Genomic DNA, 20,712 nt, shown 5'->3' with positions numbered 1-20,712 from the left:
GAAACACAGCCAAATCAAAGAATAGAACATAAAAACATAATAAAGAAAAAACAACACACACACAATCTTATAACTATAGAGAAAGAGAGAAAGAGAGTTGTTACCAAATAAAAACAAAAAACCGGCTAACAAACCCAAACACAGCTAACAAATTGAAATTCAATCCCTTTTAATCAAAATTGCTTCCCCATATTTAGCAACTAGCTGCACTTGGTAACACTTTTTTCCATGCTTATTCTTCTTTTTCCAAAATTAGATCAAACTAACTAGCGATATGGCAGCTCTGAAAACTCAAATGACATCTGTTTAGGTGGCTGCCCAACGACCTGGCTGTCAGTTTGCTGAAGTTGGATAAAAAGTTGTGTCGTTGTTTTTTTCACGGTGTTTTAGTGAGTGAATGAATGTGTGGTGTATTTTTTTTTCTTGTTTAGAGAAATTTAATTGTTATACAAAACTATTAACAAATTTAAGTGCAAGTAAATGTATTGTTGATACGGCTTAAGAAAGTGTTTAGAACTACTAAACAAAAACAAAAGTGTTTGAAAAATGAGCGAGTTAGAAAATGCAAATAGCCTTTATGAAAAAAGTGTTAAATTATGTGCAGCGGTGGAAAAGCATAAATGTCTTCATGATCGAAATGCTTTGCGTAAAAATCATACGCTCGAATGTCAAATCGCTTGGCAATTGGTGGCCAAAGAATGTAATCAAACAAGTAAGTCAGTCTTGTTTGTAGTTTAATATTATTTATATTATTTTAAGATTAAGAGAACAATTAACTAAAGAAAATTGTACTTACCACCACCAATTTGTTGATATTTATTGTGTTGTTCTTGCTTATGTTGTTGTTGGCCTACTTTAGTTTAGTGAGAAATTTTTATTTGTGTGTGTGTTTGTTTGTTTTTTTGTCTTCCTACCTGCTTGTTCTTGCCGTTTTAATTCATTGTGTTTGGTTACAGTTTGAGAATTAGTGTTTTGCTGGCAGCTATTTCAGTTACTCTCAAACTGTTGTTGCTGTGTAGATAAATAAACACACAGGGTTGTATGTTGATGTTAATAACTGTCAGTTACATTTGCAGAGTTGTATTTTTATGTGTTTATTTAGGTAGAAATAGCTGGAATAAAGGGAATTAAAGGAAAATTAATAAATCTAAAAGAATTACAGTTGTTTTTTAAAGGAAATATGGCAAATTTGTAATTTATTTAAAAGTATGTACATATTTCAAATATAATTTTAAGAAATTTTTAATAGTTTTAAATATTGAAAGCAACTTTAGTGATAGCCTTAAAAATACAGTGTTGTATTCGAAGGCAAAATATAATTTTTCTGAATTGAAATCTTGAAGTCTTGGCAGATTAACCCAATAATTACAATTAGAACTGTGCAAAAAAATTAAAATTTTTCGCAATAAAGGATTTTATGCAATTGTTAAATAATGTTCATTCCTTGTACATTCTTCCGTGGAGGGTTTTTAGCGAAGTTATCTCCTGAAAAGGAATTCCTCATTCTAACCTTACGTTTACATATGCTAGTGACAGTTGGAAAAAGTCTATGCATTCACACTCAAAGCACACGTTCGAATTTATTACAATTATTTTGTTTTTGAAAATTTTACCAAATTCCAATTAATAATTTTAATTTATTTATTTCAAATTGTTATTTTTGTGATTTATTTACATTTAATAAAAATTAAATTTCAAAAAATTTTTCGTGTTTTCCCTTCCAATATTTTAAATTCCTAAACATTTTGTGTATGTTCCCAGCTAAAATTTTAAAATTCCCAAAAAGTTTTTAAAAATCCCAACTATTATTTTTAAGCAATTTATTTCAAAAAGGTATTTTGGTATTATTTTTGTGTTTCCCCTTCAAACATTTTGAATTTCCAAAAAGCCAAAATTTTAAATTCCCAAAAAAATTTCAATAATTTCCTTAATTTTTTAAAAATCCCAACTATTATTTTTGAGCAATTTACTTCAAAAACGTATTTCCAAAAATATTTTCCATGTCCCCAGCCAAAATTTTAAATTCCCAAAAAAAATTTCAATAATTTCCTTAATTTTTTAAAAATCCCAACTATTATTTTTGAGCAATTTACTTCAAAAAGGTATTTTGGTATTATTTTTGTGTTTCCCCTTCAAACATTTTGAATTTCCAAAAATATTTTTTATGGCCCCAGTTAAAATTTTAAATTCCCAACCAAATTTTCAAAAATTTCCTTAATTTTTATTAATCACATTAAACTTGTTATACGTATATATTTTTGTGACCGCGGCTAAAATATCGAATTCCCAAAAAATTTAAAAAAATTCCCAATATTATATATGTATAAATATTCTATTTATTTAAAAAAAAATAACTATATTTTGTTACAATTTATTGAATTCCCAATGTTATTTTGTTTGTGCCCAGCTAACTTTTTAAATTCCCAAAAAGTTTTTAAAAATCCCAACTATTATTTTTGAGCAATTTATTTCAAAATGGTATTTTGGTAATATTTTTGTGTTTCCCCTTCAAACATTTTGAATTTCCAATAATATTTAATATGTCCCCAGATAAAATTTTAAATTCCCAAAAAATTGTCAAAAATTTCCTTAATTTTTTTTTAATATTCTTAACCAGTTTTATTATAAAAAATTGCAAAAATTTAAAATAAAAGAATTTAAACTTGTGATATGTGACCTCAGATAAAATTTCGAATTCCCAAAAAATTTAAAAAATCCCAATAATACATATATTTAAACATATTTATTTGAAACTAAAAATTAACTATATTTTTTTACCATTTATTGAATTCCCAATGTTATTTTGTTTGTCCCCAGCTAATTTTTTAAATTCCCAAAAAGTGTTTAAAAAGTTCCAATTTATGTTTTTGAAAAATTGCCTTACAAATTTATTCTTGCCAATATTTTTCAGTTTCTCCGTAAACAGTTAATTGCCAAACAAACATTTTTTCTATGTCCCCAGTTAATATTTACATTTTTTATTAAATTTTCAATTAATATTTTTGATTTATTTGTTTGGAAAATTTTATTTAGCTAACATTTTCGGGTTTCCCAGCTAAAAAAATTTAAATTCCTAAAAAAAAATTAAAAAATTTTCAATAATTTTTCTTGGTCCCCAGCAAAATTTAAAAATATATATATTTTTTTAAGAATATTTAGTCCTTCTTCAATTTAATTTGAATGTTTTTTCTACTGAAATGTCTTCTATTTTTGGATTTCCTTTAATTATTGATCTTAAGCGCTCTGTTAAGCTTTCTTCATTCATCCAGCATTAGGAATACCGACAATTTATTCATTAGTCTATTCAATTCGATCTTCCCTGATGACAATCCGACCTGAAATTTCTTCTGTGTTCAATACTACTGGATTTGTAGGGTAATGTTATTCATTCGTCATACATAAGTTCAATTTTAGCAGGTCCTTTTAAAGGTAAAATTTAGGTCCTTATAAAGTACAAATTTGGCTTCAATCCTAGGTCCTTTTAAAGTTCAAATTGGAGTCTTTATAAAGTTCAATTTTCTCTTTAATCGTAGGTCCTTTTAAATTGCAATTCTAGCTTTAATGGTAGGTCCTTTTAAAGTTCAAATTTAGGTCCTTACAACGATCAATTCTAGTTTAAATCAAGGTCCTTATAAAGTTCAATGCTATCTTCAATCGTAGTTCTTTTTAAAGTTTAAATCAAGGTCCTTATAAATTTCAATTTTCTCTTCAATCGTAGGTCCTTTTTAAAGTTCTATTTTACATCCTTATAATGTTCAATTCTAGCTTCAATCGTAGTTCCTTTTAAAGTTCAAATTTAGGCCCTTATAAAGTTAAATTTTCTCTTCAATCGTAGGTCCTTTTAAAGTTCAAATTTAGGTCATTATAATGTTCAATTCTAGCTTCAATCGTAGGTCCTTTTAAAGTTCAAATTTAGGCACTTATAAAGTTTAATTTTCTCTTCAATCATAGGTCCCTTTAAAGTTCAAATTTAGGTCCTTATAATGTTAAAATTTAGCTTCTATCGTTGGTCCTTATCTATAAAATATCTCTTTTAAACCAAAACCACATGCACTCGTTAACCTAATCTTAATATTTAACCTTCCCCCCCAAATAGTTGAGTATTGTAAAAATCGTTGGAAGAACTTGATAACCTCCTTCTACCAAGGCATAAAACGCAAGGGAAATCGTTATTATTTGCATGAATATATGGACTTTCTATTGGAAGGAGAAGCCAATAAAACGAAAACCAAACGCAAGCCAGAAGCGACTCTAAATGATGAAACAAATTCGACAACGAACGAGGAAAGTATGCAGGGGAGTTTAATGGAAACCATCAATCTAGAAGATGGAGAGGATAGTGATAGTAACACCACAAGTGCCGATGAATCGAATGAATTGAGTAATACGGATAAGGGCTCACAAACGGCAGTAGGAGTATTCATAATCGATGAAATTGCAGAGGAGGTAGAAGAAACCGAAAATCGCGACAGACGTTCAAGTTATAAGCGTTCATGCAAGCGAGGCCTAAATTCCGAGTTAATTGATGAATTGGATGAAGAGGGGGAGCCGCATGAACCGGAGGGCAAACGTGTGCGTAAATTAGCAACAGATAATCGTAAAAAATTAACTGAACAACAAACTGAGAACAAACAATTGCAAATTAGATTGGATAAAATTAAAGTTAAACCAGCAGCAATTGCAATTAAAAACAAGGATAATAAAGACCCCAATGAAATGGAGGATATGTGGAGTAAGAAACTAAATGAAGCGGTAAATTCCAGCGACTGGTTTTACAATCAAACCAAAAGCTCCAGCCCTAAACCCACTAAAATGGTAGAGCGTTCCACCAGCACTAATATAGACACCAGCAATATGGCCACCCAATATGAAGTTTTAATAAATCCCTCGGATTACGATGAAATCTTTATGGAAACCATCCGAAACCAACTGAAACAAATGAATGCTAGACAAAAAATGAATTTCAAATGTAAAATCTATCATTCTCTATTGGAAGTATTTGATGATACCACGGACTTTCCGGGACCAAATGAGGTAATGAAGTTGCCAGCTAAATCCACACCTCGGGTGGTTAATACCACCACGGGGGAACTAAGATTAATGAGGGAATTGGTGTCCCTGGTGCAAGCAGCCAAAAATACACCAGAAATTATAAATGCCAAAGAAAAGGTTAAGATATCATCTGCAAATCCAAGCCAACCAACACCGACACCTGTACCAACAATACCAGTTAAGTTGCCGGTGGCTGGTAATGACATTAGCAAAGTTGCAACCACTTCACCGCTTTCCCTAAGTCCCACTTTAGATGATGATGACCTACAATTCTCCCTAGACACTTTAGACGTGGATGATGATGTCGATGCTGAATTGCCGCGCACCTTGGATGAAATAAAGGCAAAACCTGCAACGGAAAGTGTTAAAAATCTCTCAGAGGACAATGTTATGGGTTTGCCCAAACGCATACTGCAGAAAGTGGTAAGAGTTTCGGGCGCTAGTGGCAGTACCATTGTGGCCCGTGATGGCGATAAAAAGCGTATTTATCGCATCTATCCCAAGACAATTAATCAAAATGGACTACCCACGGTAGCCAATAAAAATGCCAATATAGGTACGTTTTATGTTAGTCCAGCTAAAGGTCCTAGCGATGTAACAATATCCAGCGGCTCCCATAAAATCCCCAACAATTTATCAAATATAACAATACGACCTTTCAATAGTATGGCAACAATTAATGCTAAAGAATCTCCGGCCGGTGGCAACAATAGCCCTCACAACGTGAATACAAATGTGGCCAACAAGGCTTTAGCAAATCAATCCATGTTTAAAAATGTTAATCCAAGCAATCGCATACTAAGTTCCAGCACAGGCTTTTTCAAAATGCTGCCAACGACGAAAAACATAGCCCCTGCAACGTCTAACAGCAATAAATCGACTATTGTACAAACCCAGCCAGCTAATACCAACCCTACCAATTTCAACAAACTCTCGGCGGCCGCCAAAAATACCATGTTGCCGCCTTCTACGAATTTCTCTACAAAACGACCCATGAACGTACGTGCTCACATTAATGCACCCCATGTAGTACAACGGCGTTATTCCATTTCCGGTCCCTTGCCCGCCGAAAACCGCAACTCTACTTTAGCCCCTCCCCAGTCATCAGTGGCCACCAAGAATTCGACTGCGGGCAACACTCAGCTCCAAGCATCAACCTGCTCCACTGTTCAACAAATACAAATCTCCCAACCCATAAGTCTCAAAAACAAAGGCGCCACCACAACTACTCCAAACCATTCTCAACAGAATATAACAACCAGCGTCAATACAACCAACGAAGAAGATATTAAACCAGCCATGAAAACCTTTGATGAGCGTAAACAGCCTAATAGCAAAACCTCAGCTAAGGAAGCGCCTAAAGATAAGCCCATGCAGCCCGAAGAAATACCCATTTTAGAGACGGCCGGCACAGTTGGCGTAGATGTTTTGGATCCCTTGCTTGTTAAGCTGCCCCAAATTAAATCGGAGCCAGCAGATGATTAAATTGTCAATATTTCTTTTTTTTATTTCTATATAAATCATTTATATATAAAATAGTATGTAGTTTCAAACAAATGAATGCTTGAATTAAAATTAACCTGTTTTAGTTATTACAAAAATTAATGATGGTTAAAGAAAGTCATTTAAATAAGCAAGTTCGAAAATGTTCTCTTTCGAAACGAATTACACAATAACTCTCCTGATAAAACTGCTTAACAGTTGTTAGAAATTGTTTAATAAGGAAATTTTGCTTAATTAAATGATTATCCTTATTGTTTTATTTAAAATGTTGATGTTTTTTAATCTAATGGTAAGTTTTCATTTCGAAAAATAACTAATATTCTAATTATAAGCTACAAACGATTAGTTTTTAGAAAAAAAAATTTTATGAACAAAGAAAAAAAATTGATTTCTTTTAATATTTGGTGAAAAAAAAAATATATTTTTTAATTCATAATTTTTTTTTTATAAAAAATATTTTATGAATTTTTATAAAATTTTTTTATTTTTAAATAATTTTTTATAAAAAAAAAAAATATTTCTGATAATGAATGTTATTGAATTTAGTTTTTTTTTTAGAGATCACTTACCTTTTAAACACTGCCCATCTTCTTTAAATATTTGTATTTTAAAAACTCAGGGGTTTTCAAACTATAGCCACAAACTCAACACAACTCTGCTATAAAGCGGTTAACACATTTGAATTCAAATTTCCTACTAATTAAACAGTTTTTTTTCGTTCAAAACAAACCCAATTATTGTTTACAAACAATTGCTTATCATTAAAGAGTAAAATAAACAACGAGAAAGAGAGAGAGAGAGATAAACCGCAAACATGAGAGCAAAACAGTGTGCTTAACTCTAAGCAAAGAAAAAAAACGCCAGTTTAAATATATTACAACAGAAATTGATTTTATGAATAAATAAAAGATTTTTTAAGGATTTTCTTAATAAATAAAAGATTTTTAAAGGATTTTGTAAGCAAAGCGCAGTTTTTTTAATAAATTTTTATACAAAATAAAATTAATTACGTAATAATCTCTGATTTTATAAGCGATTTAACATTTTTTTTTTATTTTAGTTAATGCATTTATTGTTCAAATTAGTGCTTCACTCATATTGGAATTACTAGCAAGGAAATAAAATGTTTTTAATGTAAAAAATTTTGCTATGACAAGTTATATACAACATTTTGGCGTTTCTCAAAGGTTATAGCAATGAATTGCAGATTTAGATCAACAATTACAATATAAGACATGTTAAACTAAGTAATTTCCACCCTCTCCAAGAACATATTAGACTAGAGAAAAGTTTGTAATTTTTGTAGTGCTGGAATATTGAAACATTAAAAGTGAGAAGGGGAAATAAAGATATTACGAAGGGCCTTTCAAAAGATTTATAAGGATGTACATATTTTTTGTAGGATTGTAAAATAATGTACTTTAAGTTCTAAGACATTTATTAAAATTTGGATTCAGTTTTTCTAATTTTTATGAATTATGGAAATTCTTTCAAATTTAAAGAATTTTTTATTTTCAAATTTATAGAAGTTTATTCAATTTTATAAAAATGTAGTATTTGCTTCATATTTATAGAAATTTAATCAAATTCATAGAAATTTGTTCAAATTTAAATTTTTTTGAACAGAATTTTTTCTTTAAATTATAAAAAAAAAAATTCAAACAGAAATTTGTTTAAATTGTCTTTAATATTTATGAAAGTTTTTATAAAATTTTATCAAAAATCCTTTTTTTATAAAAAAAAAACAACAAAAAAATATCAAAATTTATTAAAATTTATAGAAATTTGTTGGACATTCAGGCCTGTCACAGAATTCCATTCCGATCGAAAGTGGAATTAATTCCGTATTTAGCTTCTTCAGAAAAAGTATAACGAAAATTTCTTTCGGAATGAAACCACTTTCAGTTTTCAAAGTGGAATTAATATTTCTTTGTATTTATTTATTTTTCTAAAAAAAATTAATCAATTTCTGTACCAGAAACTTCACTTTTGTTTTAATATTTAAAACCCTGTCAAAATAAAATCAGATATACAGAATTATTAAATATTTTTTGAATTAATAAGTCACATGGAATCTGAAGAACCTAAAACGAAATCGATCGTAATAAAAACTACGGAATGGAAGCATTCCGAACAAAATGTGTGACAGGCCTGATTAATGTGGAATAGATTTTATAGAAATTTGTTAAAATTTAAATTTTTCTAAAACAGAATTTGTTTTTTTAAATTTGTAGGTTTTCCTTTAAACTTATTAACATTTTTTGGATTTTTAATATATTTTTGAAAATTTATTCAAATTTAATTTTTTTTTAAAACAGAAATTTGTAGAATTGTCTTTAAAATTTATTAATTTATAATCAAAATTTTAATTTTTTCCAGAATTTATAAAATTTTGTTTAAATTTATTTTTTTTAAAACTTAAATTTTTACAAATTTGTGGTGGGATTTTTTCAAATTTATTTTATAGAAAAATTTATAAAAATATTTGAGAAATTTATTCAAATTTATAAAAAAAAAAATTCAAATTTAAATTTTTTTTTTCAAATTTTTAGAATTCTCTTTAAAACTTTTTGTAAATTTATAGAAATTTGTTTAAATTTATAAAAATATGCTCAAATTCATAAAAATTTGCTTAAATTTTTAGCAATTTTCTCCAATTTATAGAAATTTTTTTTTTACTTTTTTTAAAATTAAGCAGATTTATACTGAAATTTGTTAAAACTTATAGAATTTTATAGACATTTGTTTGAAATTTTCTATCAATTTATTTAAGTTTTTTTTTCGATTTAATGCAATTTGTGTAAAAGAATTGGCTCAAATATAAAGAAATCTGCGCAACTTTTTCAAAATTTGTGGAATTTTCTTTTTAGTTTTTGTCAGATTTTAAAGAATTTGTTAAAATTTTGTGCAAATTTGTAAACAAAAATCGAATTTTGTGGCGATTAATGGACCTACGATGAAATGGTTAGATGCAAATTTGTTGACATTTGCGCAAATCTATTGAAATTTGCAAATTTTTTTTTCAATTTCTTCAAGGTTTTTTTTTTCAGATTTATTGCAATTTGTGTAAATAAATAAGAATGGACTGAAATGTATAAAAATCTTCTCAAATATATTGCAATTTGTAGAATTTTCTTCTAATTATATATTGTTTATGTCAGGTTTTATTTATAAAAAAAATTTAATTTTGTGGCTATTAATTGAAGAAATGATTAAATGCAAATTTTTTAAATTTTATAAAATTTTACAGGCATTTGCGCAAATCTATTGAAATTTGCTAAATTTTCTTTCCATATTTTTCAAGTTTATCTTTTAGATTTATTGCAATTTAAGTAAATTTTGAGCCAATTCATATTTAATTGCCTTAAATATATAGAAATCTGCTCAAATTATTTAAAATTTCCTTTTAATTTTATGTAATTTTTGTCAAAATTCATAAAATTTTTAAAAATGTTGTGGAAATTTATACAAATTTGTTCGAATAAAAAATAAACCTACAATGAAGAGGTTAGATAGGTACTATTACCAAAAAGCAAACTTTCCAGAATAGAGCTTTTGTTGAACCCAGATCTTTTACTAAATTTATCATCGCTTAGATTTTTAAAATTTCCAAATTCTAAATGTAATTCTATGAAAATTCTATGAAAAGTGTTTTGGCAATGGCCATATCTCTATCTCTCCATATCTCGAAGATTTTATTGAATTAATTTTTTGTTTTAGAAGAAATTTAATAGGGAATTTAAAAAACCCTATAAAAAAAATTATATTTCCAATGCAATGAATTTAATTTCTATTTAACCTGCAATTTTTATGAGTTTTTTCTAATTTCTTCCTGTAATTTTAAAATTTCTCAAATCGTATTTCTTTTTTCAACATTATCAGTAGAGTGTCCAAAAACCGGTTTCCGGTTTAACCGAAAAAGTGTGTTTTTTAAAAAACCGGTTAAAAACCGAAACCGGTGGAGTTTACAAAGATGAAAAAACCAGTTGACCGGTTTTTGGTTTTGGATACTCTAATTATCAGCCCAATTATGAATAAAAAAATCCGCGGGATTTTTTTCCTATTAAAATTCAATGTTTAAAATGGGAGAAGGAAAAAACTCAAGTGGAGTTTTCATTCATAATTGGGCTGTAAAAGTTTTGGTAAAATTTATAACTTTTTTTTTATTCAATGATAAATTTCTGAAAATAAATACATTTCTTAATTTCTTTATTAATAAAAACTAAAATTGTTATGTTATTAGCAAACCTAGTTGTAAAATATAAACAAAATATAAATAATTATTGATAAAATCTATAAATTAACACTTTTTCTTATCATATTAAGTTATTCCTTACTTGTTAACACATTTTCTTTAACAACAAAACATTGGCATCACTAATTACGGTTATTTCTTATATTCTCTCTCTCTGTCTCTCCCATTAAACAAACGAAAACTCAAACAATAACAAATTGATCATATTTGTTGTTGTTGTCCGCAAAGCAAGCAACATCTACTATTTTTGTTTTCTGGTTTCTATTTTACATGTTGTTTGCAATAAAAACAAACCCTGCATAAAAATTACAACTACAACAAGAAAAACATAAAAAAAAAACAATTGAGCAATAACAGCTGCTACAAAAAAATCAAAAATACACACAAACACAATTTAAGCAACAACACAGGCCATCATCGTCAGCAGCAGCAGGTAGTTGCGACAAAAATTTAGTTGCTAGAGTAACAACAAAAACAACTACATTTTCTACTACAAATTGTAAATAATGGTGGTTCATTCAAAGAAGAAAAGAAGAGAGTAAAGGTGGTGGTAGGTAGTTTTTTGTTGTTGTTGGTAACAATAGTTGCTGGCTGTTTGTTACTTTAATAAGGTTGGTTTTTCCTGAAATTTTGGGCAAAAATAATTTAATCTCTTTTATGTATGTTCGTTTGTATGTTTTTGTTGTTTCATGCTAGTATTTCCGTTAGCAAATTTTTGTTGCTGTTACATCAACCACAGACATTGTTGTCTGCACTCAAATGTGTTGTTGTTGTATTTTTTTTTTTTGCTGAGAGTTTATAATTCTCAATAATGATGTTGCTCATAATGAGGTTTGTTTTTGTAATGAATACATATCTACATGTGTGTGTTTGTGTAGTTCGTGATAATGATGGTGGTGATTTAAATCATTATTGTTGTTGTTTTTTTTTGTTGGTTTCTCGTATGTACAGCTGCTGTTGTTAGTTGCTTGAAATATTATCGTTGTCGTTGTTGGTTTCGTTGAAGTTTGTTGCTGTTGTCTGGCTGACTGCCTGCCTGCTTGCCTGGCTGTTGTTTGGTTTTTTTTTTTTTTTCTGTTTCAACTACTTGAGCAGCAGTCTATAAAATGTTGGCTGCCTGCTGTTGATGATGGTGAGTGTTTTTTTTTGTTTTTTTTTTCTTGTTATTGTTGTTATAACTATTTATTTTGTGTGTGTGTGAGAGTGTTTGTGTGCACATCATTATAAAAGCAAACAGTGGGATTGAATGGAAAATATGTTGCAAATGTTAATAATAATGAAAATCCCAGCATCATCTGAGCATATCTGAGCATTTGGCCGGCTCGAATTTATATACATAAGCTTAATTTCATGTCTTTAGCTTCATTGTGAAGAAATTACAAAAAATACCATTCCAATAAAGAAAAAGTACCAAAAAGTATCCCCTAGAATTCTCACTCACTTAGGACCATATATGCTTAATTTCATGTTTCTAAGTCCATTGCAAGGCGTATTTAACAAGGTGACAGCAGTGGCGAATTGAAATAAATACAGGCGAATTCACTTATTTTTTATATATAGAGTTTGACATACGGACGTACGGGCGAATATTTTTTATATATGTAGTTTGACATTTGTGCGTGCTATTTCTATAATCAGCTGTGCTGCCGATGGCACCTTATTAAATGCACCTTGGTCCATTGTTTTAGAAAATTCAAAAAGTACTATTTAAAGAATAAAAAAGTACCTATAGTTCAGTTCTCAGATTTTGGTACCTAAATATTATACCCTATTTCTAACACTAACTTCAATCAGATACATATCAGCAAACTTTAATGTCGATAAGTGAAATAATCACCCTTATCGTGGTTGGCGTAAACGTCATACGCCTACGACAGTTTCGTACTAGATTAAAGAAACAGTTTGCATTTTATCTTTAATCTAGTACGAGACAGTCGTAGGCGTAAGACATTTACGCCAACCACGATAAGGGTGAATTTAAAATATTAAAAAAAGTACCTTTGGGAGAAAAGTACAAATTTCCCTATTCCTCCTTGAAGTTTAAAAATATTTAATTTTGTCAAAATTGTTTATGCTCAAACGATTATAATCTGTATTAATGTGCCCAAGAAAAAATCTGTTTTAAAAAAAATTACCAAACTGTTTACCCGGATTTGGCCCAATATAAACCTTGGCACTCCAGTTCCAAATAACAACCTGTTAGTTAATTATACCCTACACCACCATAGTGGGGAGGGTATAATGCGTCTAACACTCAACTTAAAGTATACCGATCGACTTTGAATCACTTTCTGAGTCGATTAAACGATGTCCGTCCGTCCGTCTGGTCGGCTGGCTGGCTGTCCATATAAACCTTGTGCGCAGAGTACAGGTCGCAATTTTGAAAATATTTCGATGAAATTTGGTACATATTATTTTTTCGGCTCAAGGACCAAGCCTATTGAAACTGGCTGAAATCGGTCCATTATTTCACCTAGCCCCCATACAAATGTCCTACCGAAATTGGACTTTATCGGTCATAAATGTTTAATTTATATATGTATCTCCACAAATTCCGCTCCATATAAGTTTTATATACACAAAATTCATGTCACCAAATTTTGTTATGATCGGTCCATAATTAGGCATAGCTCCCATACAGAACCGTTTCCGAAAATCACATTAACGTGCATAAATCGCTTAAAAATGTTGGTATACTCACAAAATTCAACATAGTAAACTTTCATGTGGACATAAATTACACCACCTAATTTCATGGTGATCGGTCCATAATTACACATAGCCCCCATATAAGGCCCACTTCCGAAAATCACTCAAAAATATAAATTATTGAAATTTTAAAAGAAAAATGTTTTTGCTCTTTTACTTAGTGTAGGGTATTATATGGTCGGGCTTGACCGACCATACTTTCTTACTAGTTTTTTGTATGAATCCAGGAAACTTATCAAAATTGGCTTAATAATTTCAAATAAAATGTATTTTCCCGATTTTTGTCCCTTTTTGGTACCTTTTTTATCCCCATTACGGTGGAAAAATTTTATAATAAATTACATAATAAAATATTCGTATGTCTATGTCAAATTATAGAAAATTATTTATGAAAAAGTACCAAAATTAAACACAATTTTTATCCCTTAAGGCTTCGAATTTCCAAAAAGTACCAAACTTATATTTTTTATTTTTTGATAAGTAAAGAATACCATTTTAAATTTGTTTCTATGTTTATTGGTTTAAAAGATATATAGGGTGCCAAAAAAGTACCAAAATACAGTTTTTAGCCGTTTTCTCCCCTAAAAGGTTAGAATTTCGAAAAAGTACGAAACACTTGTCAGTTTATTTTTTAAATGGAGTAACATGCAATTTTACGATTTTTTGTAGCTTTATTAGTTTTAAAGATATAAGGTTACCGAATTTACCCGTTTTTACCCCCTAAACGTTCGAATTTCTAAAAAATCCCTTCTTAGTAGATTGTTTTGGGGAGGGAGGAACCCACAGTTAAAATTTAATGATTCTAAATTCAGTCGTTTGAGCTGTGGGATGATGAATTAGTCAGTCATTAACGTTACTCTTTTATATAGTAATACATATAGATTCTAAGTTTTGGCCCGATCTCTCATGTTTGAGTTTAAAACTTTAACTTTATTAGTAAATTATTTGCTTATCGCCCCATAGTTTAGCATACAAAATAATTTTAGATCTTTAGTTTCAATTAAAAAAAATGTTTATCTTTACATTGTAAAGTTTACCAGCACTTATGTACATATTTCACAAACTGTCCCACTGTTAAGCATAAGGTTGCTATCGTCACAACAATAAAGAGAAAAATACAGCAACAACAGAAATTAAAACAAAAAAATACAATAACAAAACCCAGCAACGGCGATGACAACAACAATGAACGACCAAAATCAACCACATTTTACATGATTTCAACTGCTGCTGCTTGTTGTTGTTATTGCTGATGACGACTACGACGACATTGTATCGAATTTTGTGTTTATTTTGTTATTGTATTTCTATAGTATTCGTGAAAAGCAAAAACTACAATAACATCATCATCATCACAACTAATAACAACAACAGCAGCAGCATTGTAGTGTTTTTTTTGGTTGCCTGGTCTGGCATGCCCTGGTCTGTTTTTGCCTGCCTGCCTTGACGATTGCTGTGTATTGACGACGACAACGATGATGATGATGTTGTTTGTTTGTTGTAGCTAGAGTCTAGAGAGCGCAGAGTGTGAGCTCTTCAGTCTGTTGTTTGCTGTTCAACGAGAGTGTTTGCAATATTTTTTAAACGCGGCAAAAAAATTAACCAAAAAAAAAAAGAAAACAAACTAAAATTACAACTACAACAATAAATAAGCTATATAACAAAACAGTGTTGTTGACAAAATACATTAAATAGTGTTTTTTTTTGTTTACAAAAATATTGATTTTTTTGTTGTTGTTGTTCATTGTGCAATCAAAAATAAAAAAAAATATTAGATAAACATTAGCAATTTGTTGCTGCTGCTGCTAACTAAAAACTTAACATGTCCGATACCACAAAACCCGATCATTATAATATCAATGCGAAAATCTGCCGTTTGGTGGAGCAATATCCCTGCATGTATGATCGTTCGCATCCCCACTATTTGAAAAAAGATGTTGTTGACCAGGCCTGGATAAAAATCTCCAAAGAAATGAATGATTCAAGTAAGTAAACAAATCAAAATATGAAAACTTTAACTTAGTTACCTTTTATTAATATTTTATACATAAAAATATCCCCTACTCTTCTCTATTATATTTATTGTTTTGTTGCTACTTTAGCTTGGTTTTTTTTGTTTTTCTATACAATACTACAAGGGGGCAACATTTGGTTTTAAAAATGGTGCGGCAGAGGAGTTTTTCTTTTTCTTCTTCTGCTTGTTTTTCTTCATGTAACGTGTGTGTGTACACAATGTTTTGTTTTTTTTGCTCACTAACAGTGTGAGTGTAATTTTAACTCAAACAACAGCAGCAACAACAACAACTACCCTCCATAACGGAGATTTGTTTTTTATTTATTTTGGCAAAAACAATATAATAAACAATGTTGCCATATGCATTATTGAAGGAAAAAGCGCTTGTTTTAGCATTTACAGCACATATAATAGAATAAAGCAGATTTTTAAAGATTTCGGTGATTTTTTAAGCCCAATAGAACTTGAAATTGTAAAAAATAGCTGAAAAAACTAAATTTGAATCAAGAAAATAATTTTTATTCAAAAATCAATACATTTCAATAACATTTGAAAATGATTTCGGACATATGTCATAGCGCATTCTGTTGGCCTCCAATACATTAATTGTTGCTGCTTTCTCAGCATAAATCAGTGACTTTACGTGTGTAAGCTGGAAATAATCGAGATGTGTCGAATCGCATGATCTTGGAGGTCAGGTCCATTTCTCCAAATCAATTTGTCAAAACAAAGTCACGTCAACGGTGACCAAATGGTATTTGCGTAGTCGTTATCGATAATTCTTGGTTATATTTACAGCAATTTTCTAAGGCGCATTAAAGTCGACCAATTATACTTCACCAAATTATACTTCAAAATACAAATATTAAATATTTTTAGGTAAACAAAATTATTTTTTTTCAGTTTTTTAAACTTTTTGGAAATTTTTTTTTAGCCGACAGAATTATTGAAGATTTGGATCCCGAAGATATCTGGAGTCTTCAGAAAATTGATTTCAACAGACAGACAGACGGACATGGCTTAATCGACTCCGCTATCTATAAGGATCCAGAAATATATACTTTATAGGGTCGGAAAACTATATTGTGGAAAATACAAACGAAATGACAAACTTATATATACCCTTTTTACGAAGGTGAAGGGTATAAAAAATGAAAATCAACATTGAGAAGCAATTTGAAACCCTAATGGAAGAACTTAGAGGTGCAATTTCAAATAACTTGAAACATGTCTGGGATAAAATCGGGCTTAAGTCGGTTCTAGTGACACTCTTCAAATCACTAAAAAAGGTTGCCATTAGCGGAGTTATCTTTTTGGCCAGCCACGCATATTTCCTTGTAGTAGTGACTGTTTAAGATTGTCCTCCTTCCATATGCGGCAATTTTGTTTATTAACACACCCGTTAAGTCAAAAATAAGCCTCAGCGCTGAACACAATTTTGCAATAAAACACACGTCCATAAGTTGACCAAATCGATGAATGATTTTCAAAATAAATTAGGATAATTTGGTAGCGTTGTTCAAGCGTCAATCTATTCATGACGATTTGCCAGAGTATACTGCTCATATGTCCAATTTTCCATGACTCTGGCGTATAAATCAGGCTGAATTTGATATAGATTTATTTGCATAGATTTGTGACTTAAGAAAATCTCACAGGAAAAATTTCGATTGCCAGTTCACATCAGCTCCACGTGAGATGATCATGTCCTCAACTCGCTCGTGCAGAAAGTTTAATGTTGCATGTAGCGCCGTCCTGTTAAAACGGCATGTCATTGGTGTTCGTTATCATACAATTCTGGTCAAAATAAGTTCGTGATCATTCGCCTATAGCGATCGACATTGACTTTATTGTCCTTTTCCTCAAAGAAATATTGACCGATGATCCCAAAATCCACACCAAACTGTGACTTTTCTTGGGATGCATCTTCTAATTCCGTACTGGCCGGAATTGAGAAACCGAAGTTTCTCGAGAAGAATGTTCTTGGGGCGCAAAATAACGCCTATCGCGTTAAGCCTGGCTTCAACAATACTATCAATGTTTGGAAGACCCTATAGTTGTTATCTATGGCCCATATGTAGGTTAAACAAAATATTGCAGTAGAAAGACAGATTTGTTAAGGCTTTCCCTTAACAAATTAAACACATTTAAAGCATTCTTAAGAATATTTCAACTAACTTTCTTCCTCCCTCCTCCCTTTAGTATCATCCTGCAAAGAACGCTGGCGCAACATACGCACCTCCTATGCACGCTCCATAAACGTCAATAAAATACCAGCCAGCGCCAATCGTACCAAACCCTATTATCTCCATGAAGAGCTACAGTTTCTGGCTGCACATATAACACCCGGCATACCAGTGTCCCGCCGATCAGCCTCCAATTCCTACAATGGCACAAATTCATTCTACACTTCGCCGCACAGCGAAAAGGGTGACATACCCAAAGTCTCGCTGTGTGATGAGTCCATTGATAGTTATGCCGCTGTAATGCATGAGGAAATGGAGGATAAATCTCAGTACAATCAAGAGGAGCGCAGTAGCAGTGTGGCCAGTGAGGCAACCTCTAAGAATACCCAAGAAATGGAACAAGATTTACAGCAATTAGAGACAGCTGTTGTGCAGCAATCAACACCCACAATGCAACAGCAGCCATCACCACAAATGCTGGGCCAGGAAGAAGCGGAACCAGAAGAACCTGAATTCCATCCACCGGTAGTGCAAATCGAAGAGGATAATGTGGAAATACCAGTGCAAAATATTCGAAGAGATTCCATCAATTATGCCTGTGCGCCGCCCAAAAAGAGATTAAGGGTCAAGGATAATTGTTATGCCTCGGATAATTTCATAGATGCTAAGGTAAATTTTACAGGCTGATTTTTGTTAAATAGGTTTTTAATATGAATTTTCCTTTCCTTACAGCCTGATATATTACCCCAGCACGATTATGATGGCATTTTCCTGCAAGGCTTATTACCCGAAATGAAGGCCATGGATTTCCGGCAAAAAATCATTTTCAAAAGACGTATTTATGAGGTTTTAGGCGAAATATTTGATAATTCCTCACAAGCCTCCTCAACCACCTCCAATCAAATACCTCACACTAATAATGCCTCCTCTTCATGCAGTTCTGTACAAGCAGTAAATCCCTCGGATTTGAATATGTTGCGACGACTAAATAATCTCTTGCAAGAACCCACTAACAGCCTCAATACTACCTCAACTCCAGCTAGATCGGCCAGTATTTCCTCTACCGTACTCTCCTCACCTGCCTCACCACACTCGGCAACCATGCCCACAGCGAAAATAGGCGCCACCACAAGATCCTCAGCCAGCATAACACGCGGCCGCCTAAGCAATGCCAATGTGGTGATACCCTCCCAGAATGTCAAAGAGGAGCCGGAGGGCAATTGACAATTTTGAAATATGTTTTTTTGTATTTGAATAATGTTTTATTGTCCCGCCTGTAATAGTATGAATTTGTGTAAATATGTAAATTAAGTTTAGTTTGGTTATAATGAATTTTGAAAAAAAAAAAAAATAAGAAAAGTAAAATGCAGAATTAAAGTCATTAGTTTTAAATTAATTTGTAATTTTTAACAAAACTAAATAGTACAATCAATGAAATAAATTTAATACTAACTAAGTAAGGAATATATAAAAAATGTGTTTTTTGAAAAGAAAAATATGAAATTGTGGGGCTTAAAGGGATCGAATCCGAGTAACGTTTTTAAAACGAATTTAAATATTTTGGTGTTCTGTAAATCGATCCTGTTTCAATGTACAAAATCGTGATTTGCAGAACATCAATTCATCAACTATTCGTTTTTGAAAAGTAGAGAAAATTTACTTACAGTTATGATATTATAGATAGCAACTGGCAGCTATGAATTTCTGTTGCCAAATTGCCAAGCAGAAATTTGTGGTTGCCCTCTGACGACGCAACTAAAGTTCGCTCGCCATCCATAGTCGAGCCATTAATTGCTTCTTTAAAGTTTAGTCTAAATACACTAGTTCACTTCAGTGTACTATTGTGATTTGAACTCGCCATGTCTTGTGATTTCGATTCATAGAATTTCTCTCTGGCGAGTTCAAGTTACAATCGTAAATGTTATGCGAGATGCAGCAATTAAAGCCATGAGACCATCCATATGCATCGTTTTTTCTTCGATTGGACTCTAGAACCGTTGGAAACTGACACAACGTTTTACTGTAAAATTGTGTTACCTTTTATATGAAGAAATTAATCATATTTATGTGATTAAAACATAAGTTTTGCTGTTATATATATCATAATTATCCAATATATAAGAAAAGTATTTAGTTTTTCATTTTTAACAAAAAAGTTAACAAAATTTGCAATATTTTAGCTACATTGTTTAAAATCGCTGCTTTGTGACAACAAAATTTCAGCAGTTGGCATTACTGTTAATGTAGCAAAACAAAAGCCTCTCTTTGCGAGAGCATTTTACCGTTGTATTGTAGGTTTTTGTTAGTGTTGCCAGAATAATGGATAGAGTGGAATGTTTACGGTGTTGCCACAATAATGGATAGAGTGGAATGTTTACAGTGAATTTATTAAACATTTCTACATTATTTTGTTGTAATACTATTGAATGCAATCAGTTTAATTGAAATCCATGCAAATCTTTTAAATTTAATTAAGAAGTAACTAAGTTTAATTGCTTTGTTCAGCAATGTTACCCCAAACCTAGTTTTTAACAAGATTTTAAAGGTTTTTGCTAAATGAAAAAATGATTTTTATTAAAAATTGCTAAACTTCTGTTAAAATCTTCCAAGCAATTGAAAATAATTAAGAATTGAGACAATTAGTAATCTTTTTTATTAAAAAATAATCTAAACTTTTATAAAAAAATCGTAAAATCGTGATTTTTATTGAAAATTGCTAAACTTCTGTTAAAATCTTCCAAGCAATTGAAAATAATTAAGAATTCAGACAATTAGTAATCTTTTTTATTAAAAAATAATCTAAACTTTTATAAAAAATCGTAAAATCGTTTCAGCAAAATTCTAATAAAATTGTTTTTTTTATTCTTTTTATTAAAAATTTAAAAAATTTCAGATAAAATTGTCCAAGAAATCAAGTAAAGAATTAATGTTAAATCAATTAATATTGTTTTTATTAATCATAAATGAAAATTTCTATGAAAAATAAACATTTT

General features: G+C 30.5%; 2 protein-coding genes and 1 long non-coding RNA gene across 3 annotated transcripts in view; 2 read left to right on the top strand and 1 right to left on the bottom strand.

Moving 5' to 3' along the window:
* The window catches only part of LOC135955802 (uncharacterized), a 75,479-nt gene extending 74,561 nt beyond the window's left edge, over positions 1–918 (bottom strand). The window contains exon 1 of the long non-coding RNA XR_010576300.1: positions 797–918. This is a non-coding gene — a long non-coding RNA (uncharacterized LOC135955802). The remainder of the gene's footprint in view (positions 1–796) is intronic.
* Positions 358–6,657, top strand: LOC135955801 (uncharacterized). Its single transcript, XM_065506167.1, has 2 exons — positions 358–712; positions 4,097–6,657. The coding sequence occupies exons 1-2, from the start codon at positions 547–549 to the stop codon at positions 6,535–6,537; spliced, it is 2,607 nt and encodes an 868-aa protein (XP_065362239.1). The 5' UTR covers positions 358–546; the 3' UTR covers positions 6,538–6,657.
* Positions 6,658–14,986: 8,329 nt separating this feature from the next.
* On the top strand, positions 14,987–19,190 carry LOC135954283 (uncharacterized). The gene is made up of 3 exons (XM_065504386.1): positions 14,987–15,504; positions 17,736–18,388; positions 18,452–19,190. Exons 1-3 carry the CDS (start codon positions 15,342–15,344, stop codon positions 18,941–18,943), a joined length of 1,308 nt encoding a protein of 435 aa, XP_065360458.1. The 5' UTR covers positions 14,987–15,341; the 3' UTR covers positions 18,944–19,190.
* The last annotated feature ends 1,522 nt before the right edge of the window (positions 19,191–20,712 follow it).

Source organism: Calliphora vicina, chromosome 3 (genome assembly GCF_958450345.1).
Source record: "Calliphora vicina chromosome 3, idCalVici1.1, whole genome shotgun sequence".
Lineage (NCBI taxonomy): Eukaryota > Metazoa > Arthropoda > Insecta > Diptera > Calliphoridae > Calliphora > Calliphora vicina.
Note: the sequence above shows the minus strand (reverse complement) of the source record. Positions and strands in the feature narration are given on the sequence as shown.

What these genes read in the sequence shown, in the direction of transcription:
- LOC135955801 (XM_065506167.1), top strand. Translation starts at nt 547, where the DNA reads ATGAGCGAGTTAGAAAATGCAAATAGCCTTTATGAAAAAAGTGTTAAA. An exon ending in CAAAGAATGTAATCAAACAA is followed by an intron (nt 713 to 4,096) that starts GTAAGTCAGTCT and finishes CCCCCCAAATAG; the next exon opens with TTGAGTATTGTAAAAATCGT.
- LOC135954283 (XM_065504386.1), top strand. Translation starts at nt 15,342, where the DNA reads ATGTCCGATACCACAAAACCCGATCATTATAATATCAATGCGAAAATC. An exon ending in CAAAGAAATGAATGATTCAA is followed by an intron (nt 15,505 to 17,735) that starts GTAAGTAAACAA and finishes TCCTCCCTTTAG; the next exon opens with TATCATCCTGCAAAGAACGC. An exon ending in ATAATTTCATAGATGCTAAG is followed by an intron (nt 18,389 to 18,451) that starts GTAAATTTTACA and finishes CTTTCCTTACAG; the next exon opens with CCTGATATATTACCCCAGCA.